The sequence below is a fragment of the Scatophagus argus genome, chromosome 3, assembly GCF_020382885.2.
Source record: "Scatophagus argus isolate fScaArg1 chromosome 3, fScaArg1.pri, whole genome shotgun sequence".
Classification (NCBI taxonomy): domain Eukaryota; kingdom Metazoa; phylum Chordata; class Actinopteri; family Scatophagidae; genus Scatophagus; species Scatophagus argus.
The window spans coordinates 2,937,921-2,965,779 of record NC_058495.1 but is presented as its reverse complement, the minus strand read 5'-3'; the positions used below and the strand labels follow the sequence as shown (position 1 = coordinate 2,965,779).

General features: G+C 40.9%; 2 protein-coding genes across 6 annotated transcripts; one reads left to right on the top strand and one right to left on the bottom strand.

The window, feature by feature from the left end:
• Nucleotides 1-100: 100 nt before the first annotated feature.
• Nucleotides 101-16,894, bottom strand: sypl2a (synaptophysin-like 2a). The gene is made up of 6 exons (XM_046381518.1): nucleotides 16,678-16,894; nucleotides 16,393-16,467; nucleotides 7,537-7,658; nucleotides 6,345-6,543; nucleotides 2,995-3,168; nucleotides 101-2,866 (listed from the first exon to the last, which is right to left on the bottom strand). Exons 1-6 carry the CDS (start codon nucleotides 16,690-16,692, stop codon nucleotides 2,741-2,743), a joined length of 711 nt encoding a protein of 236 aa, XP_046237474.1. The 5' UTR covers nucleotides 16,693-16,894; the 3' UTR covers nucleotides 101-2,740.
• Nucleotides 16,895-17,708: 814 nt separating this feature from the next.
• Nucleotides 17,709-27,342, top strand: zc3h11a (zinc finger CCCH-type containing 11A). 5 transcript variants are annotated; one of them, XM_046381497.1, is made up of 18 exons: nucleotides 17,723-17,860; nucleotides 18,202-18,279; nucleotides 19,470-19,541; nucleotides 20,263-20,394; nucleotides 20,500-20,619; nucleotides 21,411-21,534; nucleotides 21,630-21,812; nucleotides 21,919-21,984; nucleotides 22,093-22,257; nucleotides 22,701-22,778; nucleotides 22,885-22,965; nucleotides 23,109-23,159; nucleotides 23,248-23,739; nucleotides 23,868-23,941; nucleotides 24,031-24,559; nucleotides 24,902-25,074; nucleotides 25,388-25,587; nucleotides 25,987-27,342. In XM_046381497.1, exons 4-18 carry the CDS (start codon nucleotides 20,341-20,343, stop codon nucleotides 26,207-26,209), a joined length of 2,613 nt encoding a protein of 870 aa, XP_046237453.1. In that variant the 5' UTR covers nucleotides 17,723-17,860; nucleotides 18,202-18,279; nucleotides 19,470-19,541; nucleotides 20,263-20,340; the 3' UTR covers nucleotides 26,210-27,342. The 5 variants fall into 5 exon arrangements, with proteins under 5 accessions (XP_046237439.1, XP_046237453.1, XP_046237448.1 ...); XM_046381483.1 differs by lacking the exon at nucleotides 18,202-18,279 and having other exon boundaries at nucleotides 17,709-17,860; XM_046381492.1 differs by having other exon boundaries at nucleotides 17,753-18,279.
• Nucleotides 27,343-27,859: the final 517 nt, after the last annotated feature.

Genomic DNA, 27,859 nt, shown 5'->3' with positions numbered 1-27,859 from the left:
GCACACAGCGAGTTTGTTTACATCATGCAGGTGGGTGAGGAAGAAGACACATACTAATTTCTAAGCTCATTTTGCAATGTACCGAAGAAAGGAGACAGAATCCAGCAGTTGCAGCTCTCATGTTTTTACACGTCGACACAGATAAACCACTGTTTCCTTTTGCATAAAATACATAAAGTCCAATGTCAATAACTCATTACATAAACATCCACATATCACTGTGCTCTAATTAAACTAAGATTTACCTTTTAAAAATGATAAAGCATCTTACTTAATATGTGCCTAATTTCAATATTATGTGAAAAATATATTACTTCACTTACAGTGACCCAAGCAGCCCCTCATTTATTCCCTACAGAGGCGATGGCAATGAAATGCGATGAAACAGCTGCCCAGATGGCAAAATAACTCAAATTAACAGTTACTTCAAAGGCATCGTTAGATCCATCTTAGTGCAATGCAAACAGCAAACAATCAATGTGTTGACAAATTTATCTTAAATCTTCAGCAGTGACTCAGAACCACTGTATGGGCTCAGTAAAAAAAAAAAGAAAATCTTCCAATTTATGTCATGTTACATGTAGAAAAGAACTATGGGAAGTAGTCATAAAGAAATACAGCAGGACCACAATTTGGCAACCACAATTTGTCACTTTTTTTCATTACTTAACTATTTATCATCACAAGATTAAAGGAACAGTTCAACCCCCAAATCTGCCTTCTCTCCAAAGTAATGGAATTAGATGGCACTTTACTTATGGTGCTCAAAGGATCAGAATATGTCAAAATGTCTCTTTCCAGAAATCATAACCTGGTTACTAAAGGTAATCCACAGGCCTGGAGGTGAGTGGTTTCATGAAGAACTATTTTTTCTTATACCACACTACACCGGATCACCGTGCAGAAGGAAATGTGCATCTACTTGTGGAGGGGAGGCTCGCGCTCGACATAGGGCGGGATGGGAACTGTAGCTAGCTTACTTAGCTAGCTTGCCTTTCTTCCAGCAGGTGCTTCCTTCTTCACGGCGATGCAGAAAGAAATATGTTCATACATGAATCAGCTCACAAGTGAGAGTGTGTGGATTATCTTGAGTAAACAGATCACAATTTCAGTAAAGACACATTGCTATTGAGTTTTTAAAATGTATTTTTTGACACTTTGAGCACAACAAGTGAAATCCACTCTAGTTCCATTATATTCAAGAGAAGGCAGACATCCCTACAGCTGATAGCTCCAAAACTCAGGAACTCACACCATAACAATCTAAATGGATAAATGGCACCATAAGTAATAGGAAAAATAAGCAGTTTTGATTTTGAGGTGAACTGTATCTTTAAGGCTACTCAATGGTACAACAAATTTAACAACAAATCTGACAATTATACACAAAAAAAAAGAAGAAGAAGCAGAAACCCAGCATTGGTTTTAAAAATATGCAACAGACCAGTTAATGTAGATAAAAATACGCACGAACTGTACATAAATAATGTCATTGCAGGTCACCTTTACAACAAGGATGAGCCTTATTTGCTGAGTAGTGTCAGTGTAACATTTTGATCAAAGAGGGACTGACATGAATCAGTCACTTACACTGTGAAGTCATGTACAACAGCTATGGGAGTAAACATGCAGAGAGACTGAAAATAAACAGGACTGAGGCAAACTTGGAACATCGCTCAAAATGACACCGTGACAGTTAAAGTCTCTGCTCACGTAGAGAGAGAGGGGCAGCAGAACGTGCTGTGATTTTATTTCCCCCCCCACTTACAGTGCATAATCTTTTTGCCATCAACTGTTAAGCTCAAGAAAATCAAAGACTGTTGAAGCATTCGTGTAGTGTATTTGGGCGTGTGTCAGTAGATCAGAACATTCATAGGGGAATAGCATGGCTGTTAGTTTAATCATTAGATGTCTTGTGCCTCGGAGGCACAGTTCAGAAAAGGAGAGTGCATTTGATAAACACATACCATAGTCTGATTATAAAGCGGGGCTCTGGTATCAGCTGTTGCTTTAACTGATGGGGGAAAAAAAAGAGGAGCATTCAATATATTGCAGGCTCATCTAGAATTACAGTACATGAAATCTGTACTGTAGAGCTTCATTTTTACAAATAACATAATGCAAGAAGAGCAGGCCTTTACTGGCCAGGCTTGAGAGAAAACCCCAGGTGTGCATTTGCCTCCGCCAACAAGGTTTACTTCCGTTATTGAATGTAAGGGCTGTTTGAGTCCACTCTATGTTAATGCTTTGGCCTTTTCCCTTGGTTAGGACCGATAGAGATTTGTGGGTTACTACATCACAATTTCATCACAAGTTGAGACCCTGAATAGACATCAATAGGGGAAAATGAGCCAACGTGCAGGCAAACATACTGTGGACCTGCTGCTCTCAACACCAAATACATACAATTTTATGTTGGCCTAAGGCTACATACACAATAGCTTTTATTTTACGTAGTGTGTAAGCACTTCAGTTTGTATTTGCACTTTGTGTTTTCAAGGCACACAGGAATTGGGAGTTGACAGATTCTGAACATTAAAAAAACAAACAAACAAACAAAAAAAACATAGTGTTGCTCAGTTGTTGAGGACTGGATTAAGTTGGGAAGTATGAGGGGTGTGTAGGACAACTGCCTTCTGTTTGTTTCCATTTCTGCAGGTTAACATCAGAAACTAGCATTGGGCACAAAGCACTTCTGCTGTGGGTACAGGGCTATGTTCGAGGACCTTCAGTCATGTGGCTAGGGCCCAGGGGCACCTCCTTCCTCCATGGTGGCCGGTGGGCTTGGATCCTTGTGGAAAGGAGTCTCCTTGTAAATGAACCAGCAGTTACCCACCCACAGGATCAAATTCAAAAAGCCAAAAATCTGTATGAAGACAGGGAAACAAGTGAAGTGAAATGATTTGTGAAACAATGTTGTAAATGTACTTTTAAAGCTCACAATGTTCATGGTGTGTTGATACAGTACTGCAACACTGCTTTACAGCCACTTACCACAGAGGCATTGAGGCGACCCATGGAGGGAAAATTTCCTGCTTTACAGATTTCCTTGCACGACTCCACAAGGTGCTCCGGGTTAGTGGCCACTTTGACATCAGTCAGGCCTTTGCCCCAGGCTGAGGAGGACACAAGCCACAGGAAGGCAAAGGCAGCGGTCACCACCAGGTCCTGGTAAAGAGGAGTACACAGTCAACACTGAGCACGTTCACACACACACACATTAATATCCAATGAGTATTCAGAGGGTTCTGAGTTCCTGTGGCATGTAAACCTTTTCTATCTACCAGTGTTCCAGCATTTCTTATTTGCTTATTTTTCATTTTGAATTCAAGAGTAACATGCAAACACATTCATTATCATGAATATCACTAATAATTTCCCAAACTGTATTAGATAATCTTTATACAAATGCTGTTTTCGGCGAGTTTATCATTAACTCATCCTATGTATTTCCATTCATGGTCAAATGAAGCTGGAGCCCTTTGTAAAGATTTACGACTGCCTAAAGTTTCTTTTTTATACACATGCTCTCCGAAAATAAAAAGTTACTCTCTTTGTGCGCAAAATATAAAGAAAGAGATCTCAGTTAAGTGAAGAGATAGTAAAATGGGATTATGGCAACAACAAAGAGAAGAATACGTTGCAATTTAATGCAGCGCAAGGCTTGATTCTGTGTAATAATAATAATAATAATAATAATAATAATGATAATGGAGGGTGTGTGTGGGTGTTGGTGACAAAACAGCTGAGATATTTTTCATGGCACAACACAGCTTTGAAATTGTTCTCATTTTTCACAAGAAAACCAACTCACCACCGTGAAGAGTCATTAAACAGTCGTTGCTTTACCCCGATTCATTCCACCCTATTAGAGGACTGAGCGCATACTCACAGAACTGGTGTTGGGTCCACATAAATTATATTGTATTTACCTCACAACAATATTTTGTTGTGTCAAAAACCAAAAAGTTAATTCTGGAAAGAATAAGAATAGTCTTAAGTCTTAAAAATGATTCCTACAGTTAGAGAAGAACAATTGTGAATAAATTGTGTTTAAACATCCTCTAATGGACTGACACATTTTCACACTGATGCCATCATTTTAGTGAATTCTGCTGCCCGTGTTACAGTATCCATCGCTGTGATGCAGTGAATGTCAGGGCGTGAAGTTGGGAGGAGGGTTCTGGCTTCACAGTATGATGTGGTATGAACACTGACAGTTATCATCATTATAGTGTGCACTGCCATATCTGCAAACGTGCATCAATAAAAGACAAGGTTAATCGTCTCCATTTAATTTTCCTTGTCAGAAATGTAACAAATGTTAATATTTGATATAATTACTATATGCAGCAGTGAATAAAAGCCCTTTCATAGGTGCTTTTCAGCTCTTAATGTCACTGCCCTATCGTTTGAGCAAAGCCAGACGTGATTATCAGCACGACAACAGCATCCTGCACTTGATCTGCTCTTCCTCCTTTGTGGTTACAGACTGCAAACCAAATTTAAAAGTGCTACTGTACTAGTGCGTGTAGATGCTGTGCTTGTTTAAGTCAATAGAAGCAATCTGGCTTCATCCTTTCATCTCTATTTTTTTTTAAGTTACTTTATTAATCACAAGCTGGGAAATCACTTCTCTGCATTTAACCCATCACTGATTGAAACACACACATGCAACATGCAGTGAAACACACAGGAGCAGTGGGCAGCATCAAGCGCCCGGGGAGCATATAAGGTGGTTAAGTGCCTTGCTCAAGGGCACATCAGCTGGCTAATGGGGGGTGGGGGCATTATCACTCCACCACACTCAAATTTTTCCTGCCCGTCCGGTGGGGGAATCGAAACCAGCAACCTTCCGATCACAAGCCGCTTCTCCAACCTCTAGGCCACAGCTGCCCCCAATATTTGTTGTCATTGTATTATTAGCTCACAGACAATAATATAAATGTTACCATTATGAGCCAATGACATACACAGTGCATTCCTATCCCCAAATCCAAGTGCAATAAAAGCCTTAATGATCAGCTGCCCTCTCGCGTTCTGTTTGTCCAAAGTTGTGCTAACCCTATAGCAACTGCAAGGTTCACCTACTAGGCTGAAAATCACCTGAGCAGGTTCAAGTGTGTGTAAGATTGTGAGTGAGTCAATCTATGAACAAATGGATGCATGCGAGTACACGGTCAGCTAGTCACAGCTAGTGTGAATTTGTGCCTGCTGTATTCTGATCCGATATGAAAAGAATCTCAACGATTTAAAATCATTTTATTTAAAAAACAAAAAAAAAGATTTTGTGTATTAGATATACTGACTCAATACATTTATTACAGTTTTCTTCAAAGGCAGTACAACACACACATTTAATCTCTTACTCGCTGTCTCTGCATGCTGCCTTTATTTTGATCTGACAGCATTCAGTGCAGACTTGTGTTGTGTTACATGTGACAGGGAAATCTTACCAAGTCTGACCTCGTAAGACTGCCGTCATGACTTTTATGCAAAGTCGACTGCTGTCAGATTAACTTCAAGGGTCTGTAAGAACCCCAACTCTCCTCACACTCCGCTCTAGTTGGACACTTAGTCTCTCCTGCTGCCACTACAGTGGTGCACAAGGAAGCTGTTTATTTCTTGAGTGTTTTTGCATGACATCATTTTCAAGTCCTGGTAGCTTGTTAAAGAATATTGAAAGGAAGCTGTGTACTGAAATGATCAGCTTTTCCCACATTTGTTTCAAGTGTTTATTCAGAGCTTCTGGAGCTAACAGCTTGGCTGCTAACAGCTGCACTGCTATTTCCTGAGAGAATCAAAACAAGTGGAATTGGTTCTCTCCGCATTGTCAGTCCCACAGGTCAGAGGACTTTTATATCAAGTTGAACCTTTTGCATCTCCAAGGGAGGCACCAGGGTGCTATTTGGAATTTGTAGGCTTAATATACCTGAGGTGCATGCTGGGAAAACAAGAGATGAAAAGTGTTCAATTCTCCACCTCTATTTGATTATAAAGCAAACACACTAGGCGTTCCTGACTGCTCCTTCCCTTACATGTAAATGACTTGTTGCAATGTCATGATGAAAAACACAATAGCTGCCTAACTTTACACAGCTGTGTAGTTCTGTCTCCAAGAATTATAAGCGGCTGTGCAGCGTTTTGGAATTCAAGAAGCCTTCAAATTCATAATTCTGTAACTCCTGTTACTTGGGGGAACAGGCAAGTGTACAGGACATTCATAATCAGTTCAGTGTGCTACTTCTTCAATTTGGCACGCTCTGTGATAGCAGATATTGGCTTAAATGCCTAAGAGGTAAGGTAAGACTCAGATCACTGATGACCAGAGGATGTGTACTCACTATGATGGGACCTCGGGTGGTCTGGCGGTAGACACTCTGGTATCCCAGGTAGAGGATCAGCGTGGCAGTGCAATAAAGGAACCCAAACACACCGATACACACAAAGAATTCAGCCGAAGAAGAGAAGTCACCCTGCAGGAAGGTCTCATTGGATGGACTGCTGTTACATGACGGTATCTTATATGAGTGTGCTGACAACCTGTGGGGAGTTGGAAAGGGAGAAGGCACTTCAGCTGTTGTTCTTTCACTCTCTTGTTGTGGGATTTCAGAGAAAACAAGTCCTCACCTGGGTTACTTTTCTATCCAAGGAAGGCAAGAAGAGAAAATATGAAAGCATTAAAGGAGAGGAAGATTTTAAAAGACTGGGTGGAAAAAAAAATTGGAGTGTGGCTGTAGATCAGCTCCAGCATAGAAAAATGTTCACTATCACAGTAAAGAGAAGACCTCAGTGCTGATATCGGATTACCTGTTTAGTAGAAAACTCTTTTGTAATTGTCTGACTGAAACGTGCTGCAATAGGCCTACGTGATAAAGTGAAGTGAAACGCACAGCATGGAATTTCAAGTAGGGGTCTCTCAATCTAAATGACAAAAGATATAGTTTGATGACTCGGACAGAAATGTTAATAGAAGAAGACACGTTTCATTCATGTTCAGTGTGAACGAAAACTTAGATGTGACTCTAAAAATAGGAAGAGTGAAGGATTTTAAGCAATAACATTTGTCTGATTTATTATTACTTAAGACAATGAACGCGATTTACAAGGTTCTGCATACATTTGCCATATCAGTGATATCTGACATTATTTGAAAGATATTCTTAGAGTGGCTGGCCAGTAGCACTCAGCCCCACAATCGCATCATTATTTTATGCTTGTGCAGCCATCTGACAATAAAAATAAAGCTCTGTCTTTGCAAAATCAGTATTGTATGTTTACCTACACTAAGAGACAAGACAAGCATCTAACATGAAAGTTGCAGAGGACAGAATGGAGGTTTAACTTGCTGAGACCAAGTGGAGCAAGCATACTTTTGACCAGATGGTGGCAGTAATGTGCAACTGTGTTGTTTACTGAAAGAGGAGACGGTGTTTGTCTTGGTGTTTTAGTGTGGGCAGTAAACTTTCAGTTTAAAATCCTGTTTCACTCACTGACTGGCTGTATGACTGGGAGCACTCCAGTCTTCTACATTACCTGAACGGGTAGCCAAACACAGCCGTTACATCCTGCACCTCCTGGGATCCTGGGCAGGTGACTGTGAAGTGGGTTGTCCCAGAGTAACCTCCAGTGGTGGCAAAGGCAAAGATGGCAAACACCTGCGGAGACAGAGTCATATGAGAGGGTAAGAGCTTTCCAAAGAGATGTACTGACAGTGGTCTATTGCTCTAATCCTAAATTAGTAAAAGAAAAATGGGAATAAACATTTGGATAGAAATTAAACCAAGGTCAAGTCAGCTCCTCATATTTGTAAACACATCAGTCAAATCAACTGGTGCAATGATTCCCACTTTCCCCCTTTCTGTAAGATAAGGTCATTTTTTTTCCACCTTCCAAACTAGTTTCCCTACTTCACTATCACTCTCCTCCCTGCAGTTGTTACATCCTTTTTCCACACAGGAAGCTGCCCCCCACCCCCCTCCTTCCCCTCAGAGACAAACCCTTTCACATGGAGCTGACTAACCAAAAGTTCAGCTTCAACCACTCCTCTCACAAAGAGACGAAAAAAAAAAAAATCACACAGTTAGTTAAATGTCATGTACCTCCAAAGACAAACTGAGACAAGACAAGACAAGCACCTGTTTCTGTTAGTCTACTGAGTCTCAGTTATATTAAGTGTGAATTTCAGAATGAACCACTGGACTGGGATAAGAGCCACAACAGGCAAGTCTGAAAGTGTTGAACTGCAGACTAACGCACTCTTGGATTTTTGTGGATTTTTTACCATCCTTAGCCTTTAAAAGGACAGTGACTGCACATTTGCCAAAATGTTGTTAAATTGGTATTTTATCCCTTTAAAATGTTGAAACAAACCATGAATCCAGACTGTACTAGATAATAGCACGAATGAATGGTTTCACATTTGCAGTTTTGGACCAAGTGGGGGAAAAAAGAAAAAAAAAATGTTGTTGAATTTCGGTTCTGCTCCAGTTCCTTTTCACACTGACTTTCACAAACAATTAAACAGGAATACATATGAAGCTATACAAACTGATTGGTAACTCATTGATTAGACAGCTGTGGCGTTTGTAATCCTGCAACAACAGGAGGTAAATCGAACTCTGGTGTCCGACACAAGTTTATGCAGCACTTTGCTTCTGATGTGTATAGTTATGATGCGAGGTGATTATCAACATTATTAGTATTATCAGGCTGCAACTTGACCAAATGTTATGAATAATGACCAACAGGTAGAGACAGGAAGGAAAGGAGACGTGTACAGTAATGATTCAGGCGTGTTACTGTGGGATCACTGTCACATACATTTTAATGGCCTCAATGGATTGAAAGTACACAGGGCGGGATACACACAGCAGTGTTAACAGCTTTGACCTATTCATCAGGGAAAATACCCACGCTGTGATGCATAAATACATACATAGCTTAAACGGATGAATAGATTTCACAATCAGCCTTTGAAATCACACTAAAACAACATGTCTGCTATTGTAAATCCTGTGGTCGGTCCACTTGCTTTCACACCAGCCCAAACGAAAACCACAATAACCAGTAAAAGGGATCTGAGATTGTTTTAACCAAACCAAAGAGATTAGGTGTGAACGCACCCTTAGAGAAACTCGTTTGTGCTTTTCTCAAGCAAGGTGGACTACTGCCGTCGAGTCTTTCCATAAAGACTACAGACAACTACTGTACATTCAAAGCACAGCAGGTTTTTATTATTGACTGATTCTTTTTCGCTACCATTTATCAGCGAGCCACAGGTGCAGGAAAACTATGTCTGTTTGTTTGTTTGTTTTGATTTATCCTCTTCATGTTATTCGAATGCTCTTCTTGGAATTGCTGCTGTGTTCTAAAGGAGCTATGCAAATAAACTCGCCTTACTTAACAGATAGCACAGATATGCGTCAGGTGAACGACAAGTATACTACCGCAACACAGCAGCATGTTTATGATGCAGCACCGGGAAGACAAAAGAAGATTATGACATTTCTGTGCATTAACTGTGAATACTTGGAATGATTTTTCTTGTTTTTTTTTTTTTTTTACTCTTGTTTTTGTATTGCAAAAGATGAATGTCAGCAAAATGTTTCTTCTCAAGGCAGAAAAACAAGCTCATATCTTCAGCTACGTTGACAGAGAGCAGACACCAGCAGGAAGAATGGAAAGAAGACCGTTTCCTCTAACCTTTAACATGAAATGACTGTGCAGAAAAACTGTGATGTGACTGATCCACTACAAGGTCAAATGCAGTGCAGCACAGTTTCAACTCATCAGGGTTAAAACACACCTAGTTTGCTTCTGTTTTTGACAAATTTCTCAAGGGGGCCGTGAATTTAGCAGCAAGGTTTGGACAACATTTGAACAGCCTTGCTTCCACAGCATGAACGCTCAAACTTGGGTCAGGTGGAATGTTGTTGGCTGGAGAACCTGGACTGGGCTCAGACCTGAATGAAAAAGGCCTGGTGCAGAACTTGTGCAATCCACATTGTATGAAAAGATTTCCAAGCCTAACCTCTAAAGACACGCCTGGAGATTCTATTCTATAACCGAGTCTTCCCAAAAACCTCTTACACCTTTGGATAGCACCAATGGTGCTTTCCAAGCCAGGAAAAATCTTGTTACAACTATATCAGTAAACACAACTGGACTACAGTGTCATTGAGATCCTGACTGCTGCCGTTTCATCCTATTTTTAAAGGCAATACGCACATGCTAAAATAGAAGCACAAAAGGGTTCCATACAACCCCCCCATGAAAACTGATATGTGGAATGTAGAAGAAAATATGTCAAATGTTTGACTGGGGCAGGGATAGTCATGACTACTATTTGGGTAAATATAATGGTTTTACAACTGTTACACTGCTTACATAACATGGTATCAGTATGCTCAGTATATGTGCCTGATGTGGCTGATAAAAATGTTTCTATACACAAGGTGACTGCAGCGATCTTACAGGCTCACTGCTTGTTGCTCTTGCACAATGGCGTAATATCATCTTGTCCTGTCAGACCACATGATGTCAGGTCTGACACATGTCACAACAGGTGATTGAAGCCAACAGATTCACAAAGATATGATGTAAACAGACAACATGATCAGCAAAAAATCAAGCCATAGTGCCCTGCCCTGTGGCCTTTCATTACAATTCCTCCCATTGTTGTATGGGCATCATCCAGTGTTTTCTGTTCAACGCCTTATTCCTATTGGTTACTTTGTACACTCAACAAAAATATAAACACTTGTGTTTGCTCCCGTTTTACACAAGTTGAAATTAAAAAATTAAGACTTTTTTCTTATGCAAACCAAAGACTTACTTCTCTCAGATTTTGAGCATAAATTTATTCAACTCTGCTTTAGTAAGCACTTCTCTTTTGCCAAGATAATCCATCCATCCGACATGAAGTCTTCCTTCGGTGCCTAATGAATATCCTTTTTCAAGATAAAATGGTACATTTTAGAGTGGCCTTTTGCTGTGACCAGTCCAAGTCACACCTGTACAATAATGGTGTTGTTTAATCAGCATCCTGATATGCCACACCTGTGAGCTAGATGGCTTGTCTTGGTAAAGGTGAAGTGCTCACTAACAGTACAAATTTGTACTTTAAATCTTTGAGAAATAATTCTCTTGTGTGCATAAAATGTCTTCTTTTGTTTAAAAAAATTGAACTTGTGAAAACTGAAAGCAAAAACAAAAGTGTTGCATTTTTATTTTTGTTGGGAAACGATTATGATAATTTGGGTCATTTTTAGGTTGTCAAAGCTCTAAATCAGTAATTGAGTTTTACAAACGTGTGTGTGCGCCTCCAACATGAGCTGTTACTTTAACTTATTTAAGCCTTTGTCCCACTGTATATTTCCACGATAACGATAGAGTGCTGAGAGAAACACGTTGCTTTCTTGGGTGTTAATTAGGGCAACGATAATCTTGCCCATCATTTTCATGATTAACCATGGTAGATAGATTTTTTAATAAATTTTCAAAAAATTCCAATAAATGCTTGTCAACAATTTCCCAGAACCCAAAAAGATTTTTTCAAATTGCTTCTGTTAGCCAACCAACAATTGAAAACCCAAAGACTCTTCCTTTATTTTAACAAATGTTTGACATTTAAGCTTAAAAAAAATGGCTAAAACATTCAATCAACTAATCATTGCATCTCCAGTGTTAATAAAAGTTTTTTGTTTTTATTTTACCAGTTTTTCAGAGTTTAAAAAAACTTAAACTACCCTCCATATTACATCATACATTTTATTCCACCAAATGTGCCTGTATAATACACCTATATCATGCAAAGTGTTCTGAAAGTTTTTGATCAGCCAAAAGGTTTTGGAAAATGACTTCAACCCACTGAGGGCATGCAGTGCTTAATTACTTAACTTAATTACTGGCAAAACAAAGTGGGGACTCGTGGTTTTCATGTGACAATGATGTCATCAAATGGTAACAAAAAAATTGGGTTCCTTTCCTATAAACAAACGGTGGTGCAGTAAAGTCTGTATGGATGAAGTACAACAGTACCTAGGAGTACTGAGTGACAAAAGGCGCTCCCTCCACACACCTCTCCTCCTCCCAGAATGTCCTTCCTCCAATAAAAAGCTTGAGTTGAGGGCATGTGATTCCTGCTTCCGTAGTTCCTCTCAAGAATAAAGTCCTTTGTTCACTTACGCCCACATCCACAAAGGCACATTCCCAAATTATCAGGATCCTTTTCAACTACGTAACAGTGTATACAAAGGGCCAGCACAGGGTGAGCAGAGGCACAGAGGTAAACAGCCTGCAGACTGCAGCAGGAACACACACACATACACACACAAATGGAGCGCAGTATTAAGCAAGCTTCAGGCCCACTGAGGTTTTTCAGGAATGGGTCTCATCTTACAGGTGTCTCTGGATCGCCAAACCATTTCTCAGATTTCACCTCAGCCCTGTTTGACCCACGCAGACCAATCTGACAGCACCCCAAATAGGAGTTCCCTATCCACTGGCCAGTGCCCCACCCAGTCTCCTACAGACGGACTGATGCATTCCTCACTCCCTCTCCTGAGGCCTGTTTCAGAAAGGAGGATTAACAAACTCTAAGTTTGAACTGTGACTTGACTAATCCCAAGTTGGGAAAGTCAGTTTTCAGTTCCTGAACAGCTGATCAGAATTACTTCAGTCAAGTCTGAGCACGCATGTTGGGAATGAAAAAAAAAATCATCATCATGGAAGCTCCAATATGACGAATCACCATAGTAACAAGATAAAAAATGTTCTGAATAGAGAATAAAGTGCTGGGATCTGCTGTATGTTTCACTACTTTGTAATAGCCTACATTTATTAAGCTGATGGGGACAAAATGCAGCGGCTGAAGATGAAAATATGGATCAAACAGTTTAAGCTTCTTGTGCGCAAGAAATGCAGCGCATGTTCAGAAAGTCCGGCTTTAGAATGTTAGAGTAAATTCAGCTCCGTCACAGTCATCGGACAGCTGCCTTAATGTCCATTCGGTCACTGTATTATAAAGGCCAATACAGCCTACAGCTTTTAATCTGATCGATACATCCAGATGTCCACAGATCCCTGTCCCTGTCCTTACGTTATTGACAGCTTCAGGCTTATAGCAGGAAGAGAGCAGTGAGAGAGAAAGTTAGAGTCTGTTGAATAAAACCTGCCAGGCAGCAAGCAGATTAGCTTCACAGAGCATGTTACCATGATAACTGATCCAGAGTTTAAGTTAGCTTTCCTTCTGGAACAGAAATCCCAAAGTTTCCCTCATGTCAAGCTTAACAAACTCAGAGTTCCACTTATCCTGCCTTCTGAAACAGGGAAGTGATCAAGGAGTAGGAGGAGAGATAGGAGACAGCAGCAGCCAGTCACAGGCTTTTTATACAACAACCATTATTTGTATACAGACGATTACTTGGAAATACAGGGATAGTGACCCAAAAACTCAAACCCAGCAGGTCACGATTACAGAAACATCATGTCCACCTTCCACCTGACACTGTGAAAAACTGCAGTAACTGGCTAATGTCCATGTTTATGGTCTGAGGCATACAAGCTGGTCTGACTTAGAATTACATCAATTATAAACAGCTTCCAAGAGCATCACAATGAGGGAGGGAGGCAAACTGTGTCTACCAGCACTACCATGCTAAGAATGTCTCACTATGGAAGAATTCTGTGTATTTCAGCCTTGAGTCCGAAGAAGACTAAGAACAAATTGAACTTGTTTTAACTGCCTGAAGGAAACAGTAAAAGGTTCTGAGTCCACTTATACCTACTTTATATATATATATATAGAAGAGAAAATTCTCCTATTTCCAAAGCTAAAAAAACTCTTTAAAAACCCTCTTGGATTAGCTGGAAAATGCACAGTCACAAAGGTGAGCACAGGTTGTTTTTCTGAGCTCGTGGAAAATGGACTTTTTAGTAAAAGGTGGTTTACACAGGACAGCCACACTACATGCATATGTTGACGTTTCATTTCTGTAGATTAAAAAACCCAACAGTGAATAAAGTTGTTTGAATTATTGTGACCTTAAACACCTAATCCAAAAACAACCAATAAAATGGTAAAACACTGCACAGTGAGTTTTTTTTTTATACTTCAAGTACATAAAACTTATGTACTTAAGTGAGGTACCATAATCAGCCCCATATGTTAGTCTGCGTTCAGACTAATCTTGTCACGATAAAACAATCGATACAACACTAGAGACGCAAAAACAATATCAAGACCTATTTAATTGCAATCAGGGTCCACAATCTAAACTGTGATCTTTCTTTCTCGATTTTGCAATGCCCTTTAGACTACAGCCATACTTGAAACCTGAATTTCTTCATTTACAATAATGCATCTGGCATAAGTTCCTCATCAACCATGATGCTAGCCATAACCCATGCTGCATTATTTAAAATATGTCACCCAAGGAAGAGATATGTGAAGGAATTTGTCCTGTCTGTATATCCATCTAATTGCCATCTCTCTGTTGGTGTGTTCAAATAGCTCAGATCTGTTAGACAATGAGGTTGTGTGAAGTTTAAAACCAGAAGTAAGAGGACATCAAATATTACAATCTCTACGATTCACCTGGAAAGTAGATGGTAAACTTTAAGATCAACCTAAATCTAAAATCAGATCTATCAGTAAGACTGCACATACTGTACTGCTTTAAAAACATGATGCTGGAAAAAAAGCATCAATATTTTAATGCTTTTGACAACTCTAGTTCAAACCAACATCAGCTTTATGTTAAAGAAATGTAGCCCTCTCATTCATATGAATGGGGCCAGTCAGGCAACATGGCAAAGAAGATGAACCTCGATTTGCCAGACCACAGCACAATATTATCAGTGGAGGCACAGTGGTGCTCACTGACTTATGTGTAAGAACACAGTCCTGCTGTATTTCTGTTGATTGCTACTGAACCTCTGCTTTGAAACATGTTGTTTGCTGAAACTGTGAATGCAGCAGCAGCAGCTAAAAAGGGGCCAGACAGGTAAAAACATGAGCAGTTAGGTGAATGGACAGGTCATAAACAAACCCCCAAAGTTAGAAGTATACAAAGCTAAATAAACAAAAAATATATTACACAATCAGACCAACTTTCTGCTTCAACTTACTGTAGCTGTTGGAATGGGTTGAACTTTAGAATGACAGATTATTGTATGCCGTTTAGATAATTCAGCTTAACTGTTGACTTATGCAGAGCCTTTCTGATCACCTGACATCTCATTGTTCTCGCCCATGAAAAGAAAACAACTGTAAAACTAAGAAAATAACAACTTGCGTCAAAGTTGGGTTGATATTTGGAGTTCTGTGGTTTGACACCCAACCCTAAACACTTTAATAGTGGAACAGAAACCCTTCTTGGAGTGAAACTTCCACAGGACAGCAGTAGATAAAACCTGCTGTATATGTTAATTACCAACAGGACATGGTTGCTCCACAAAACCACGCCTTGAACACACACAGCCCTGCCTGGTGGAAAAGGCCACTTAGCACAGCGGTGTGCATTAAGCAGAAATACAGAGCTCTATGAATACAAGCAGTGACATCAGAGGGGGGCATTCCTCAACTGTTTTCTTTTTTTAGCGTACGGTCCTCTGAGATTACTCATGAAGAAGATGTGTGCTGTAGTGATATTAGAACATGTTCTACTTAGCCACAGCACATACAGTAAATCCAACCTTGTTGATTCTCAGCAGCTGGCCTTCCTCACAACAGCTCCATAGAGGTGGTTCACAGGAGCGCCAATTCAGACCTCTGTTTTCAGTTTTGCCCAGTGTTACATAATCATTTGTTTAATGTGCATTGATTTTTTTTTTATAACAGCACATAGCATCAACCACACTCTTCTAGGTTCTAGGTGGCACCGCTTAACAATCTTAACAACTATTAGGTGGACTATTTCAACACAGAAGTCACAATATCTGGGAATTTCCTGGTAACTGTGTGAATCTCCAGTCCACAGAGGACTGGCATCCTCATTTGGGTTAACAATTCACTTTGGATTTCAGCAGCTGCATGCATGGTAAATCCACAAGCTGTAGCAACTCAGTGATCCAGGTCAAAAGCCAAGACTCCAAGTTACAAGTGAACAAAGCAGGGACAAAGTAACCTATAACAGGTTTTGAAGGATTTTTCAGCACTTCAGTCTATGTGCCGGTACGCTAGAATATCTAAATAGACAGAGAAACAGCAACTCCGAGACACTTGAACAGTAGGTACATAGAATCAGTGGAATAGATAACATCACGAGGACCGAATAAGAGGAATGCCATGGTGGCTGAACACAGATAAGAATAACTATAACTGACGTTGACGTAGTTTTGTATCTATTTCAGAAACATTTTAAGCACTTTTTTTTTTACTTTACCTACCCATTCTAGGACACGAATAAAACCAAGGGGTTCTTTCAATGGTCCCAGGTCCAGAGAAAATCCCGACACCAATTTCTGGGAAACACAAACAAGGTGTGTAAGAAGACCAACAACGACACACAAGCATGTGGCTAGTTGGCCAGATGTAAATGGATTAGCACTGAAATTAGCCCTCAAATATCTATCGTTACCTGGTTGTCACCTTGCGGCTAAATGGCCCTGCCCTTGCTAGGAACATGCTAACGCTAATTCTTGTAAACCTTGGCATGCAGCTTATTCTCGTACCTGAGCAGTGTCCATTGAGACGTGCAACAGCGAGAAAGCAGTCTGTGTTTCACTCTTGAAGTTGTCAGTTTGGTTGCAAAGCTATCTTAAAGTTTTACGTTGTTTGCATACGAAAGGAGGCAAGCGATACGACAGCTACCGACTATCAGCAGGCAACACAGTAACAGCTAGGCGAGCTATCAGACTACTGTTTGTCACCCCTGTCAACTGAACCGCTGTCAATTGACCAAAATAAAATATGCACTACTTCCGGTTATTGCTTTTCAAAATAACGAAAACATGTAAGTTCAGACACATGCACGAAAAATTTGTTTATATAGTGGCAACCTACAACCGCAGATTATTAATTCTTGGATTTATTTTATCTGTCGGTGTTACAATATATATATATATGTTACAATATAATATATGTTATAATATATAACACCGACAGTGTTAATATATATAATTTGTCTATCAAAGCGACGAGCAACTCTGAGCACCTTATAAGTGACAAGTGGTTGAAGGAAAGCACATAAAAAATGTTAATTATGAAATTAATACCAAAATCAGTGAGCAACATAGCGCGTGGGAGCTTCACGAATAGAGGTACTATTATACAGATACAGATAGAGGTATTATTATTGTTGTTGTCGGAAATGATGCAAATAAATTCAAGCTCTGAAGCCTCAGGAAACTACAAATCCACTGCACAAATGAGGCATTAAAGTAAATCAGCCCCCTGAAAAATTAGCTCATACTGCTCCCTCGTGGAAATATTAATTATTACAACTTGATCTGGCTTTTATATTAGTTCAGAATTTATTTACTTCACTGAATCGACAAACGCTGACATTACAGTTACATTAGCGGTGTAGTATAATTTTGTAGCTGGTCCACTTAAACCATGAAGCACAACTCTTACTAGTACTCTAGTAAAAGTAATAAATCAGGGCACAGCAAGTGTGCAGAGCACCACCGGCCTATTTTAAGTATAGTGGACTTCTCGAATTTACAATTTTTCCATTCATAGCGAAGGCAGCACGTTGGTTGATCCTACCATATGGGCCCACCCTAGTATTTTTGTCTTGCGGCCGCCATTTTGCTATAGTCTTAGTGCCGCTCCGGCAGTCAACGAGTTGGGACGCAGTCTTTCCTAGGCTACTCAATTTGTAATTTTTTTTTAAAACCAAATCTGAAACTGGTAATTAAAACTGAATACTTTGCTTACACAATATATTTGTCTGTTACATTGTAGTGTTAAACAGTATAGCAGTGAACACCACGGTAATGAACAGCCGTCTTAATATTTAGCTAAGGCTAACGATAAGGTCGCGAGAAATTGGTGGTTTCGGTAGGCCTCTGTTATGTAGCATAAGCTAAAATAACCTTAAACTGCACGAACATCATTTGTCACGTGTTGAACATACGATATCGTATTTTTATTTAGTTAACAGCGTGTAGTTCGGCCAATTCAAATGTAAGATGCTTCTATTGTTTATTTAGATAATTTTAACATTCTCTTGTTTGCCGTTCTTTATACAGTAGCAGTAGTGTTTTCATCACTTCTGTGAATCGCTCGTTGTTCGTTCCGGCTAGCTTTGGCCTACTTTTTATTAAACAGTAAGTATGGAATTGTTTTCTTGACTGTCTTGGTTTTTAAGTTTGACCAGCACGTATTTTGAGCCAACGGTGAAGGTGGCCTGTATCTTATATTAATTGTGAAGTAACGTCGATTCTAGTTAGTTCACTCAGATGTTTTAAGAGGAACGACCATTTCTGGTTGTAGCCCCCCATCGAAGAAGTATGTGTTTTATCTGTAATGTGAGTGAATAACTTTGTGAATCGTCGTTTTTGCCCCTTTATTTTCGTGCAAGTGTTATTTTGTTAATTTAGAGTGCATTTTTCTTGTTCCTTAAGATGGAGGCCAGAGTTGTTCTTAAGGCAGATCGTAAGTGTCGAACAAAGGCCTTTAAGTATAAAGTAAACAAACAACCAAAGTCTGGTCTCTCGATAATTGAAGTTTTACCTGTTCTTTATTATGGATTAGAAACATGAAATATATAAACATGGGTTGATGACGCACTGTAGTGAGTTTGTCTACTGCTCTGGACCTCTCTTCTGACCAAATCTTAGTTTGCTCTGGAGTCATTATTGAGCGCATTCTTGTCTCACGATGCTGTACGTGTGTGGAAATGTCCATCTGTCTCCTTTGTATCTGTGCACAACTGTCTGTCTTTTAATAACCCCTTTTCAGTTCCTTGGGGAGTGTTTTTTATTGATTTGTAGGTTTAAAACCATCCTGTTGGCCCTTTGTGGGAATCCCTGGACATGGATAGATGATAGCTTGCCCCCCCTTGAGAATACATTGGCGAAGATTTTTTTCCTCTCCAGCATTGGTAGTCAACAGCTGAAAATCTCTAGAAGCTTGAATATCCTGCCCTTTTTCCCTGCTGCACCACTTAAATGCCACCAAGTGTGCAAAATGCCTCCAAGCCCAAGAAGAAGCTGAGGATTTTTTTTTCTATTCAGCATCCCACGGTTGTCCCCTTTTTGACACATCAATTTAAGCATTTTTGGATTTATTTTTTTATGTCCTCCCATTTCTTTGATTGCTTACACCAATTAATAAAAAATAATAAAAAAAAATCTCCAAAGGACTCCTTTGCACCCACCATCAGTAATGTTTAGCAGTCTGGCGGAGATAAAGATGTCTCAGAGAGTCTCAGAAAAGGGATGTCGTAGGAAGACAAGTGTCTCTGGACGACCCACCCCCCTTTTCCTCTTATCTCATGGATCAAGTGTTCCTTCAGGACTCCATACTGCCACGGAGACACCCTACCAGCAGTCAGCTCAAGAGGGAGACAACTTCTCAGCCACCTCAGGTAAAGGTGGCACACGGTTAAGAACAAATTCAGAATTGGCTAGCAGACAGAAAGAAACCATTTTAAGACTCAAAATATATGCAATTGACAGGTGACATAAGTTAGTTAGTCAGATGTTTTCCTATTTTATTTCTTTGTGTACATCTAATTCCATACTCCTCTTCCTCTGGTCATTTTCCCATGTATCAGTCTGAAGTGAGGCAGATTTTTACTTTTTGCACGCAGGGATGTTAACAACAAGGACCGTCCCTTGGGAAAATTCTCAACTTCAAGCCACATGATACAATAAAAAAGCAAAATCAAAGTATTTTACCCGTATTTTTAAGCCACTGCACATAAATGCATGCAAGCGCTTGTTAAAGAAAAGTTCCCCAATATGTTGCCGTGTGTCAGACTAGCTACAAACAGCTTGTAGGTCACACTGTGGATGTGGACGTTTGTCTACAGTGCTATGGTTGACCCGAGTTTTAGGTCTCGTAATGATTTTTTGCACGAGACCTTTGCATTTATGGTTGCACTCAAATTACCAAAGTGGGATGCAAGGAGTTTTCAAGGGCTAACAAGGTTGTGCAAGTCATTGTATTTTGTGTGGAAAATAAACTTTGGTATTAGCTTCCTGGGTGCAGCTATGTTCCTGGGTGCAGCTATGTTAGAAAAGGAACTGATTTGGTGTAATGTAGTAGGATTCTCTGTCTCACATGTTGCTGACATCTCTTGGCAGGGAGAGTCCTGTTGGCCCTCGAAGAGAACCAGCTGCTGGCTTTAAAGGTCGTAACCCCATCACCTCCGTCACATTACTATGACCAACCATGGAGATGACTGCTACTTCTTTTACTACTCCACCTGCACTAAAGTAAGCAAAGTTTGAACACATAAATATTTACACACATTGTGATCATTTGGGAGGTGACTGGTGACAGGAAGTTAAGAGTTGTACTGTGTTTCTTTTACTGTGCAGGGAGACAGCTGCCCCTTCAGACACTGTGAGGCAGCTATGGGCAATGAGACCGTCTGCAACCTCTGGCAGGAGGGACGCTGCTTCCGTACCGTCTGCAAGTTTCGCCACATGGAAATCACAGTAAGCAAAACTTGGGCATTGGTTTTAAATGGAAGATAGCTAAAAAATATCTCCTTCAAGCTTTGCCCACTCGAGGCTGTGTGTGTCTTGAATGGCCATTACGGAAGGGGAGAAAAATTTTCCCTCTAAACCTGGACCAGGAGCTTCACTCCTGCTTCTGGGCCTGTTGAGAGGAACATTTAAGACACTGTAATCACACAACAAATCTGCACGCTATATTACACTGAACACGTCTCACAGAAAAAGGCCGTAATAATAACTTCTTCAACTCAAAATAGGAACTGAAATGCCTGGAGACTTGTTCTGTCTTTTATAGCAGATTTCTAAAACCTGCAGTATGTCTAAGGGCTTTCCCTCAAGATAAGACTGACTTAATGCCCGTGTTCTAGAGCTGCTGCAATTAGTCGATTGTCTGATCAAACCAAAATTAGTTGCAAACAATTTTGTTGACCGATTAATTGTTTCAGTAATTTTTCTCAAATGTAAGGGTTTGCTGCTTTTCAGAGCCCAAAGATGGCAATTTGGGCTCTGGGATGAGCATTTTCACGCACATTTTTTGACAATTTACAGAAAAATATAATTAATCATTTATTTTGAAAATAATATGTAGATTAATCACTTCTTAAACTTCAGTCTTTTCTGTGAGAATATCATACCATATTTTGCCACGAGGAACAATAACATTCTTCACTTGTGCTTTCACGTGTATTAGAGCCGATCTTGCGAACATAGATGTGATAAGCCTGTCACCTCAATGCATGCTCTTAAATGTTGTTTATTTCTTTCACCAGAAAAAACGAAAGGAGATACCCTGTTACTGGGAGAACCAAGCAGCTGGCTGCCAGAAGCCACACTGCGCCTTCTTCCACGAAAAGGCCCGCTTCATTGATGGCATGTTTGTCCCACCTGATAAAAGTGAGTTTGCTTTGCGTAGGCAAATACACCAAGAACTGAAATGTGGCGTGTTTGAGTTTTACCTGTGGAATAACAGTCATTTTAATGCCTCCCAGCTCTAAGCAAGAATGTGGAACAGCCACACGAAGAACCACCTCCCCCACCAGCGGCCCCGCTTCCAACTGCAACCAATCCCCAGCTCAGAGGCGTCATCAAGACGGAAGCTCAGGAGCCAGTGCCGAGCCCAACCCACCCACCGGTGGTGATTAATCCAGTAGATGATGATGAGGATGAGGATGGTGAGTTTGTGTCTCTCTCAGAATGATTCCTTTGTCTCTTCTGGTCCTCTTTTTGAGATTGCCTATCCCATGTGGTTTCTACCACTTGTGTCTTTTATGTTTCCAGACCAGATTTCAGAAGAGGGAGAGGATGGCAAGATTGGCTCTTCTCCTAGAAAACTACCCAAATCAGGTGAGAGTCTGGTCAGAAACTAAACTTGGCAAGCACAGTTCGTCATGATTTCTGACTGTACTAGAACCAAACAAACTGTGTCTATGGGGTACTGATGTGTCTTGACAGATGACTCACTGAACTTTGGAGTGAGCACCCTAGAGGAGATCCGACTGAGGAAGGCCCTGAAGAACAGAGCTGGTTACTCTGTCCAGAGTGGCGACACCTCCACCAACAGAGAGAAAGAAAACATCCAGTTATTCTTGCAGCCACCCCTGTTTGAGGCGAGACATGGTAAAGAGCAGCTTTATCCACTTACCCACAAAAAATTGAATATGCATGCTAATTTTTTGTGTAAAAATACTTTGAAAATGACAGTGTTTGATTTATAACAAACCCAGAAATGTTTCATGCTTGACAATTAGCTAGACTGCTGTTGCTGCTGTTGATGATGGTAGCAACAGCACTACTTGGCCACAACAATGAGTGGAATATGGATATTGACAGATAATGTAGACACAGTAATTGGCACTGATTTGTTTCCGGTCTAATGCACTGAAACATCCTGCTATAGCTTTGAAGCAGCATTTCACTGGTCTTCTGGTGAGATGTTCCCTACCTTAAAACTAGAATAAATGTTAATGTTAACTTTGTTTAAAGAAAAAAATGTTAGAGCTTAAGAGAAGTTAAAGAGTTATTACCCTGCTAACAAATACACGGTGCTGCTTTTAACCCAGGCTCACTCGTCACTGAAGAACCTGTAAGACCAAGAGCCAGTATTGCTGAAAGGCTTGGAGGGAAGATTCACAACACTGGTAAATCTGCTCTGTCATTCCACTTTATCAATAGATTTCTGTCTAGTGCTAACGTTGATCTTAAGGATACATATTAGAAGCTAATGACATGTCTTTGCTGTGGAAGGTAACCCACTGAAAAGGGGTCTGGCTGAGCGTCTGGGCAAAGTTGTGAATGAGGAAGAGCCATTAATGCCCCCTCAGAAAGGTGAGTATCAGAGGAACCACCTGTAGCCTTTTACTCCGTATCATGCTGATGGTAGATGATAATTATGAGGTGGAAAGAGCAGTGTTCTGATGGGCTCATTACTTACAGTGAATTAATAATATGTATCTTTCTTTATTCTGCAGCTATGAAGACTGTTAAGGAAAGACTTGGATTGACTGCTGCCACCCAACCTGGTAAGAGAGCTGAGGAATGAGAGGTTGACATTGTTGTCTACAAATATTATTCATGTACATTAATATTGTTCCCCACCTTTCCCAACAGCTGAGACCAACACAGAGTCAAAGAAAGCTCCTGAGCAGATCCGCATTAAAACTCTTGAGGAGATCAGGCAGGAGAAAGCAGCAAAGTCTCAGTCTCTGTCAAAAGATGACCCCTCAGTCGTCCCTCCACGAGTCAACACTAAAATCGCCAAGGCTGTCAAGAGAGACATCACTGTAAAAGACCACTCTATCACTCATGTCAAAACTTTCTCTGAGATCATTCATGCCAAGAAGAGAAGGCAGGAGGAAGAGCACACTGGGGAGAAAGGTCCAGGCAAGAGTCTGGGGGAGTCTGACACAGCTGGGGCTGCTCCTGAGGCTATAACCCTTGGGGGGATTAGAATAAAGACCCTGGAGGAGATCCGCAGGGAGAAGGCAGCGAGGATTCAGGCTGAGCAGGCCCAGGAGGCTGAAAACAAGAAGAGCTGTGACACAGCAGAGAACGGTACCAAGAAGCCACAACTGCGACGCATCAAGAAACCGGCCTCCCAAAGTAAGATGGTTGCTCATCACAGCTGTTAGTTTGGTTTTCTGTGTTGATACAAAGACTTGAATTACATTTTAAATTTGCTCATCCTCGTCTTACATAAGGTGTTTTTGAATTTCTAACGCTGAACTCAGCAGGAAACATCACAGAAGAGAAGATCGCTGAAGTGACTGAGAAGCCTGTTAAGAGTTCTACTGCTGCTCCTGAGGTATGATCTGTAATGTTCTGCACAATTGGCTGTGGTTGCTTGTTATTCTGTTGGCTTGAAGTGATAGCAATTTTCCTGTGTCTTTCCAGACCAGTCTCGCCAATGGTAACAACGTCAAGGTCAAGACATTCGAGGAGATCATGCGGGAGAAACGCCTTCGCAAGCAAGAAATGGAGGAGCAGGCCAAAGGCCCAGGTGAAGCAGAACCTTGTCAGAAACCAACTGCTGAAGGGACCCTGAAGAGGAAGGTCCCTACTAAAGTCAGTCTTTTGAAGCCAGACTCCTCATCACCTGCCTCCACCACGGTGGCCCCTGACACGACACTGACCGCCCAGAAGGTCCCTGTTCGTAAACTGATCCCCCTCAAATCCAAGGCTGCTGCCTCTGGTGCGAGAGGTGCTGATGTTAGCTCAGTCCCCGTGAAGCCGAGCTCTCCTCCACCGGAGTCCTGCTCACTGAGCCCCAGCAGCTCAAGGGAGGTCCCAGACAAAACCACGCTGTCACCACCCCAGCAGACAAGGGCAGCTCCTCAGGGTTCGGCTGCAGAGGTCCCTACTACTGATGGAGCACTGAGCAATAACCAGAAGAAATCCCCAGAACACACTACATACACCAAAGGTAGTACACCATTTAACTCCCTCATTTATACTGTACTTGAAACCCATGTTTCTGTTTAAACATGAGGCAGCAGGAAAACCTGTGACCTTTTACACAGTATAATCTGTCCTTTTTTGTGCACCTGACTGACCTTGTTGTTATCAGCTTTCTGCAAACACCTGATTTTTTTATTTATTTATTTTTTTAAAGGTCATTCAAACAAGAACCTCAATTGTATTTGACTGGGGTGGGGCCTATAGTGAAACCAGGATTTGTACAAAGGTTCATGTGTGTAACAGATAGGAAAGGAAAGATAGGGAAAGACTGATTATATATATAATTAAAAGTTTGCTCACTTTTCAGTGAGGCCCAAGCTGAAAGTGAATCCGTCTGTGAAGAAGCCTGCAGTTCCGGTGAACCCAGGCCAGAAGAGGAGAGGAGCAGAGCTGTCTGCTATTGCTGCTGTCAAACCTCTGAATAGTGCCTCTGCAGTGCTGGAGGAGCCACTGCAGGAGGCAACGCGCAGAAACAGACAGGTAGGTTAGCACTGGTAGTCACTGTGTATTAACCATGTCTGTTTTGGAGCATCTCTCAGATGTCTTGAATTAGTTTGATTGGGCATGTTTGCTTTTATATTCCCATGTATTTTCTCATTTGTGTATGCATTTCTGTCTCCTTCACATTATATTGAGTCATTTATACTCAGCATGTCCTTAACACATGACGTGTTCGAGTTATCGTTTAATACACACGTTTACATTGGTCCCATGTTTATATTGTGCCTACAGTTATTTAAGTTGTCATCTATTGTAAATAATCTAGTGCTGTTCCACTCACTTCCATGGTCAGGTGTTCCCATCTTCCAGTGCAGAGGCTCCGCTGAGCTCCACTGTTCCCTGTAGTCCCAGCACCTTGTTGGACTGCTCCAGTTCCAGCCCAGTGCGAGAGGAACTCCAGACTGTCCCCGTCTCCAAGCAGAGTCTGAGCCAAGACGCCAAGCCGACCATCAGTGTTGCTGCAGCCAGAGAGGCCTGTACAGTCCCCCAGAGGTAAGGCTTACACTAATTTTTTTTAGATGGCAAACTCTACTGAGGAAATAGGCATGTGTGGGGAGAGATATATGCATGTTTCTGCTTTTAACTGATTGTACAATTCTGTGGTCACAAAGAAACAGTGACATTACTGGATAGTGCTAAAATCTTCTATCCTATTTGGCTGACTCTAGAATTCTGTTACTTTATCAACTTCCCAGTTGAGTAGTGTGAAATTTTTTCTTACATAAATGTTTTATTTAACAAAACATTTCGAGCACATCAGTCTTCTTTACCAAAAATGAGCCTGGTGAAAACCGATGAAGGCTGTTCTTATATTAAATAAGTATCTATTTTTTATTTTTTTCATTGATTGTCAGTTGCTAAATAAATAACAAGCCTCTGTGTGTGTTTCAGCCCAGTCCTGAAGACTTCTGCTCAGCCCAGGTCACGGAGAGTAAGTGTGGCGGCGTCCCGCATTGCCTCCACCTCTGGAGCCACTGCCTCTCCCTCCGCTGTGGACGACTTTGAGGAGCTGATCAATGAATTCACTGACCACCCTCTGGAGGATGAAGACGTGGACCCCGAGATCGGAGAGGACGACTTGCTGCAGGAGCTGTCAGAGATGATCGACAGCTGAGGGCTTGGTCAATCACAATCAACGCCCTGCCCTTCGTTGTCACCCGCCACCTTGTCTTGTGACAAGATGTACAAGAAGACCATCACCCACTATCTATTATCAAGTGTTTTAAAAAGACATTTCTTTTTCATAAAAGTTTGTCTTATTTTAAGCTTTAGCATCGTATTTGTTGTCATTTACATTTTAGACATCTTCTTTTTCATTTCCTGTCCGTACGATCATCTGATGGGCCAGGAGTTAATCTGCAGGGCTTAGATGTTTTTTTTGTTTGTTTTTGTTTTTTTTTATTATGTCTGTTCATGATAGAAACTTTTCAACCCCTGAAAAGAAAAAATGACAAAAAAAAGTTCTGGTGCTGGGAGATGGGAAGAACATCCTCTGTTGGTCAGAAATTCGTGAAAGGTAAATGTCTGGAATGATCAAAGTGTCATTTTAGAGAGAAGTTTTATGTGTATACTGTGTATGCAAAGGGATGGGAAATAATGAATACTGCTGCACTTAGAGTATTCTGCCCCCAACTACTTGTGTTTTTTTACACATATAAATATCTGAGGGGACAAGACTGTTGTGTCCTAGCTAGTTCCCACATTATGACATTTAAATGTACCACTTTTATTTTAGCAATGAACCCATGTAAGAAGTTAAGGTGAGAATCTGAGAGGATGTTTTCAAACTTCCATCAGTCTTGTTTCTGTTCGGATCTGTTTGTCCACCAGGTGTGTGTGTGTCTTACAGGGTGCACTTTCTGCCTGTGACTGTCCTTTTAGTGTTCATAAAGTTTAATTAAAATGTGTGAATTTTTTTTTTTTTTCCAGCTAGTTCTTTTATTCAGTGGACATTCTTTGAAACAAATAGTCTGGGATAAGTGCTCTCTGGTATTTGTTAATGAACACCTCAGGGACTCTTTCTGATGTTTATGTGCTTTATATGATTGACAAACACTGTATGTCAGTACTACATTGCTGTCTGAGGTTGCGTCTTTCTCTTCTGCGTTAGCATCGCTTTATCTGTGGTGTGAGAGAAGAGATCAAAAGCTCTTCGGTCTCAGTATGTGTTTGCTCCATCCCACAAATTAACTGTTCAAAGTGATTTGTACAGATTATTGTGTAAATAAAAAATGCTTTTAATGACCAGTGGGATCAGTAATTGATTTCATTTAATTTTAAGGTGTATATTTATATATATAGTTGCTGAATTTTGAAGATGTTTGCCTTCTCTTGAATATAACCTTACTAGATGACACTTCACTTGTGGTGTTCAAGGTGCCAAAAAATACGTTTGAAAAACTTTGCAGCAATGTCTCTATCCGTAAATCCATCCATCCATTTTCTATACCGCTTATCCGTCAGGGTCGCGGGGGAGCTGGAGCCTATCCCAGCTGACTACGGGCGAGAGGCGGGGTTCACCCTGGACTGGTCGCCAGTCAATCGCAGGGCCAACACACAAAGACAAACAACCACACACTCTCACACTCACACCTAGGGACAATTTAGAGTAGCCAATGAACCTAATGTGCATGTTTTTGGTATTGTGGGAGGAAGCCGGAGTACCCGGAGAAAACCCACGCAGGCACAGGGAGAACATGCAAACTCCACATAGAAGGGCCCAGACCGGGATTCGAACCTGGTTGGAGAAGCGGCTTGTGATCGG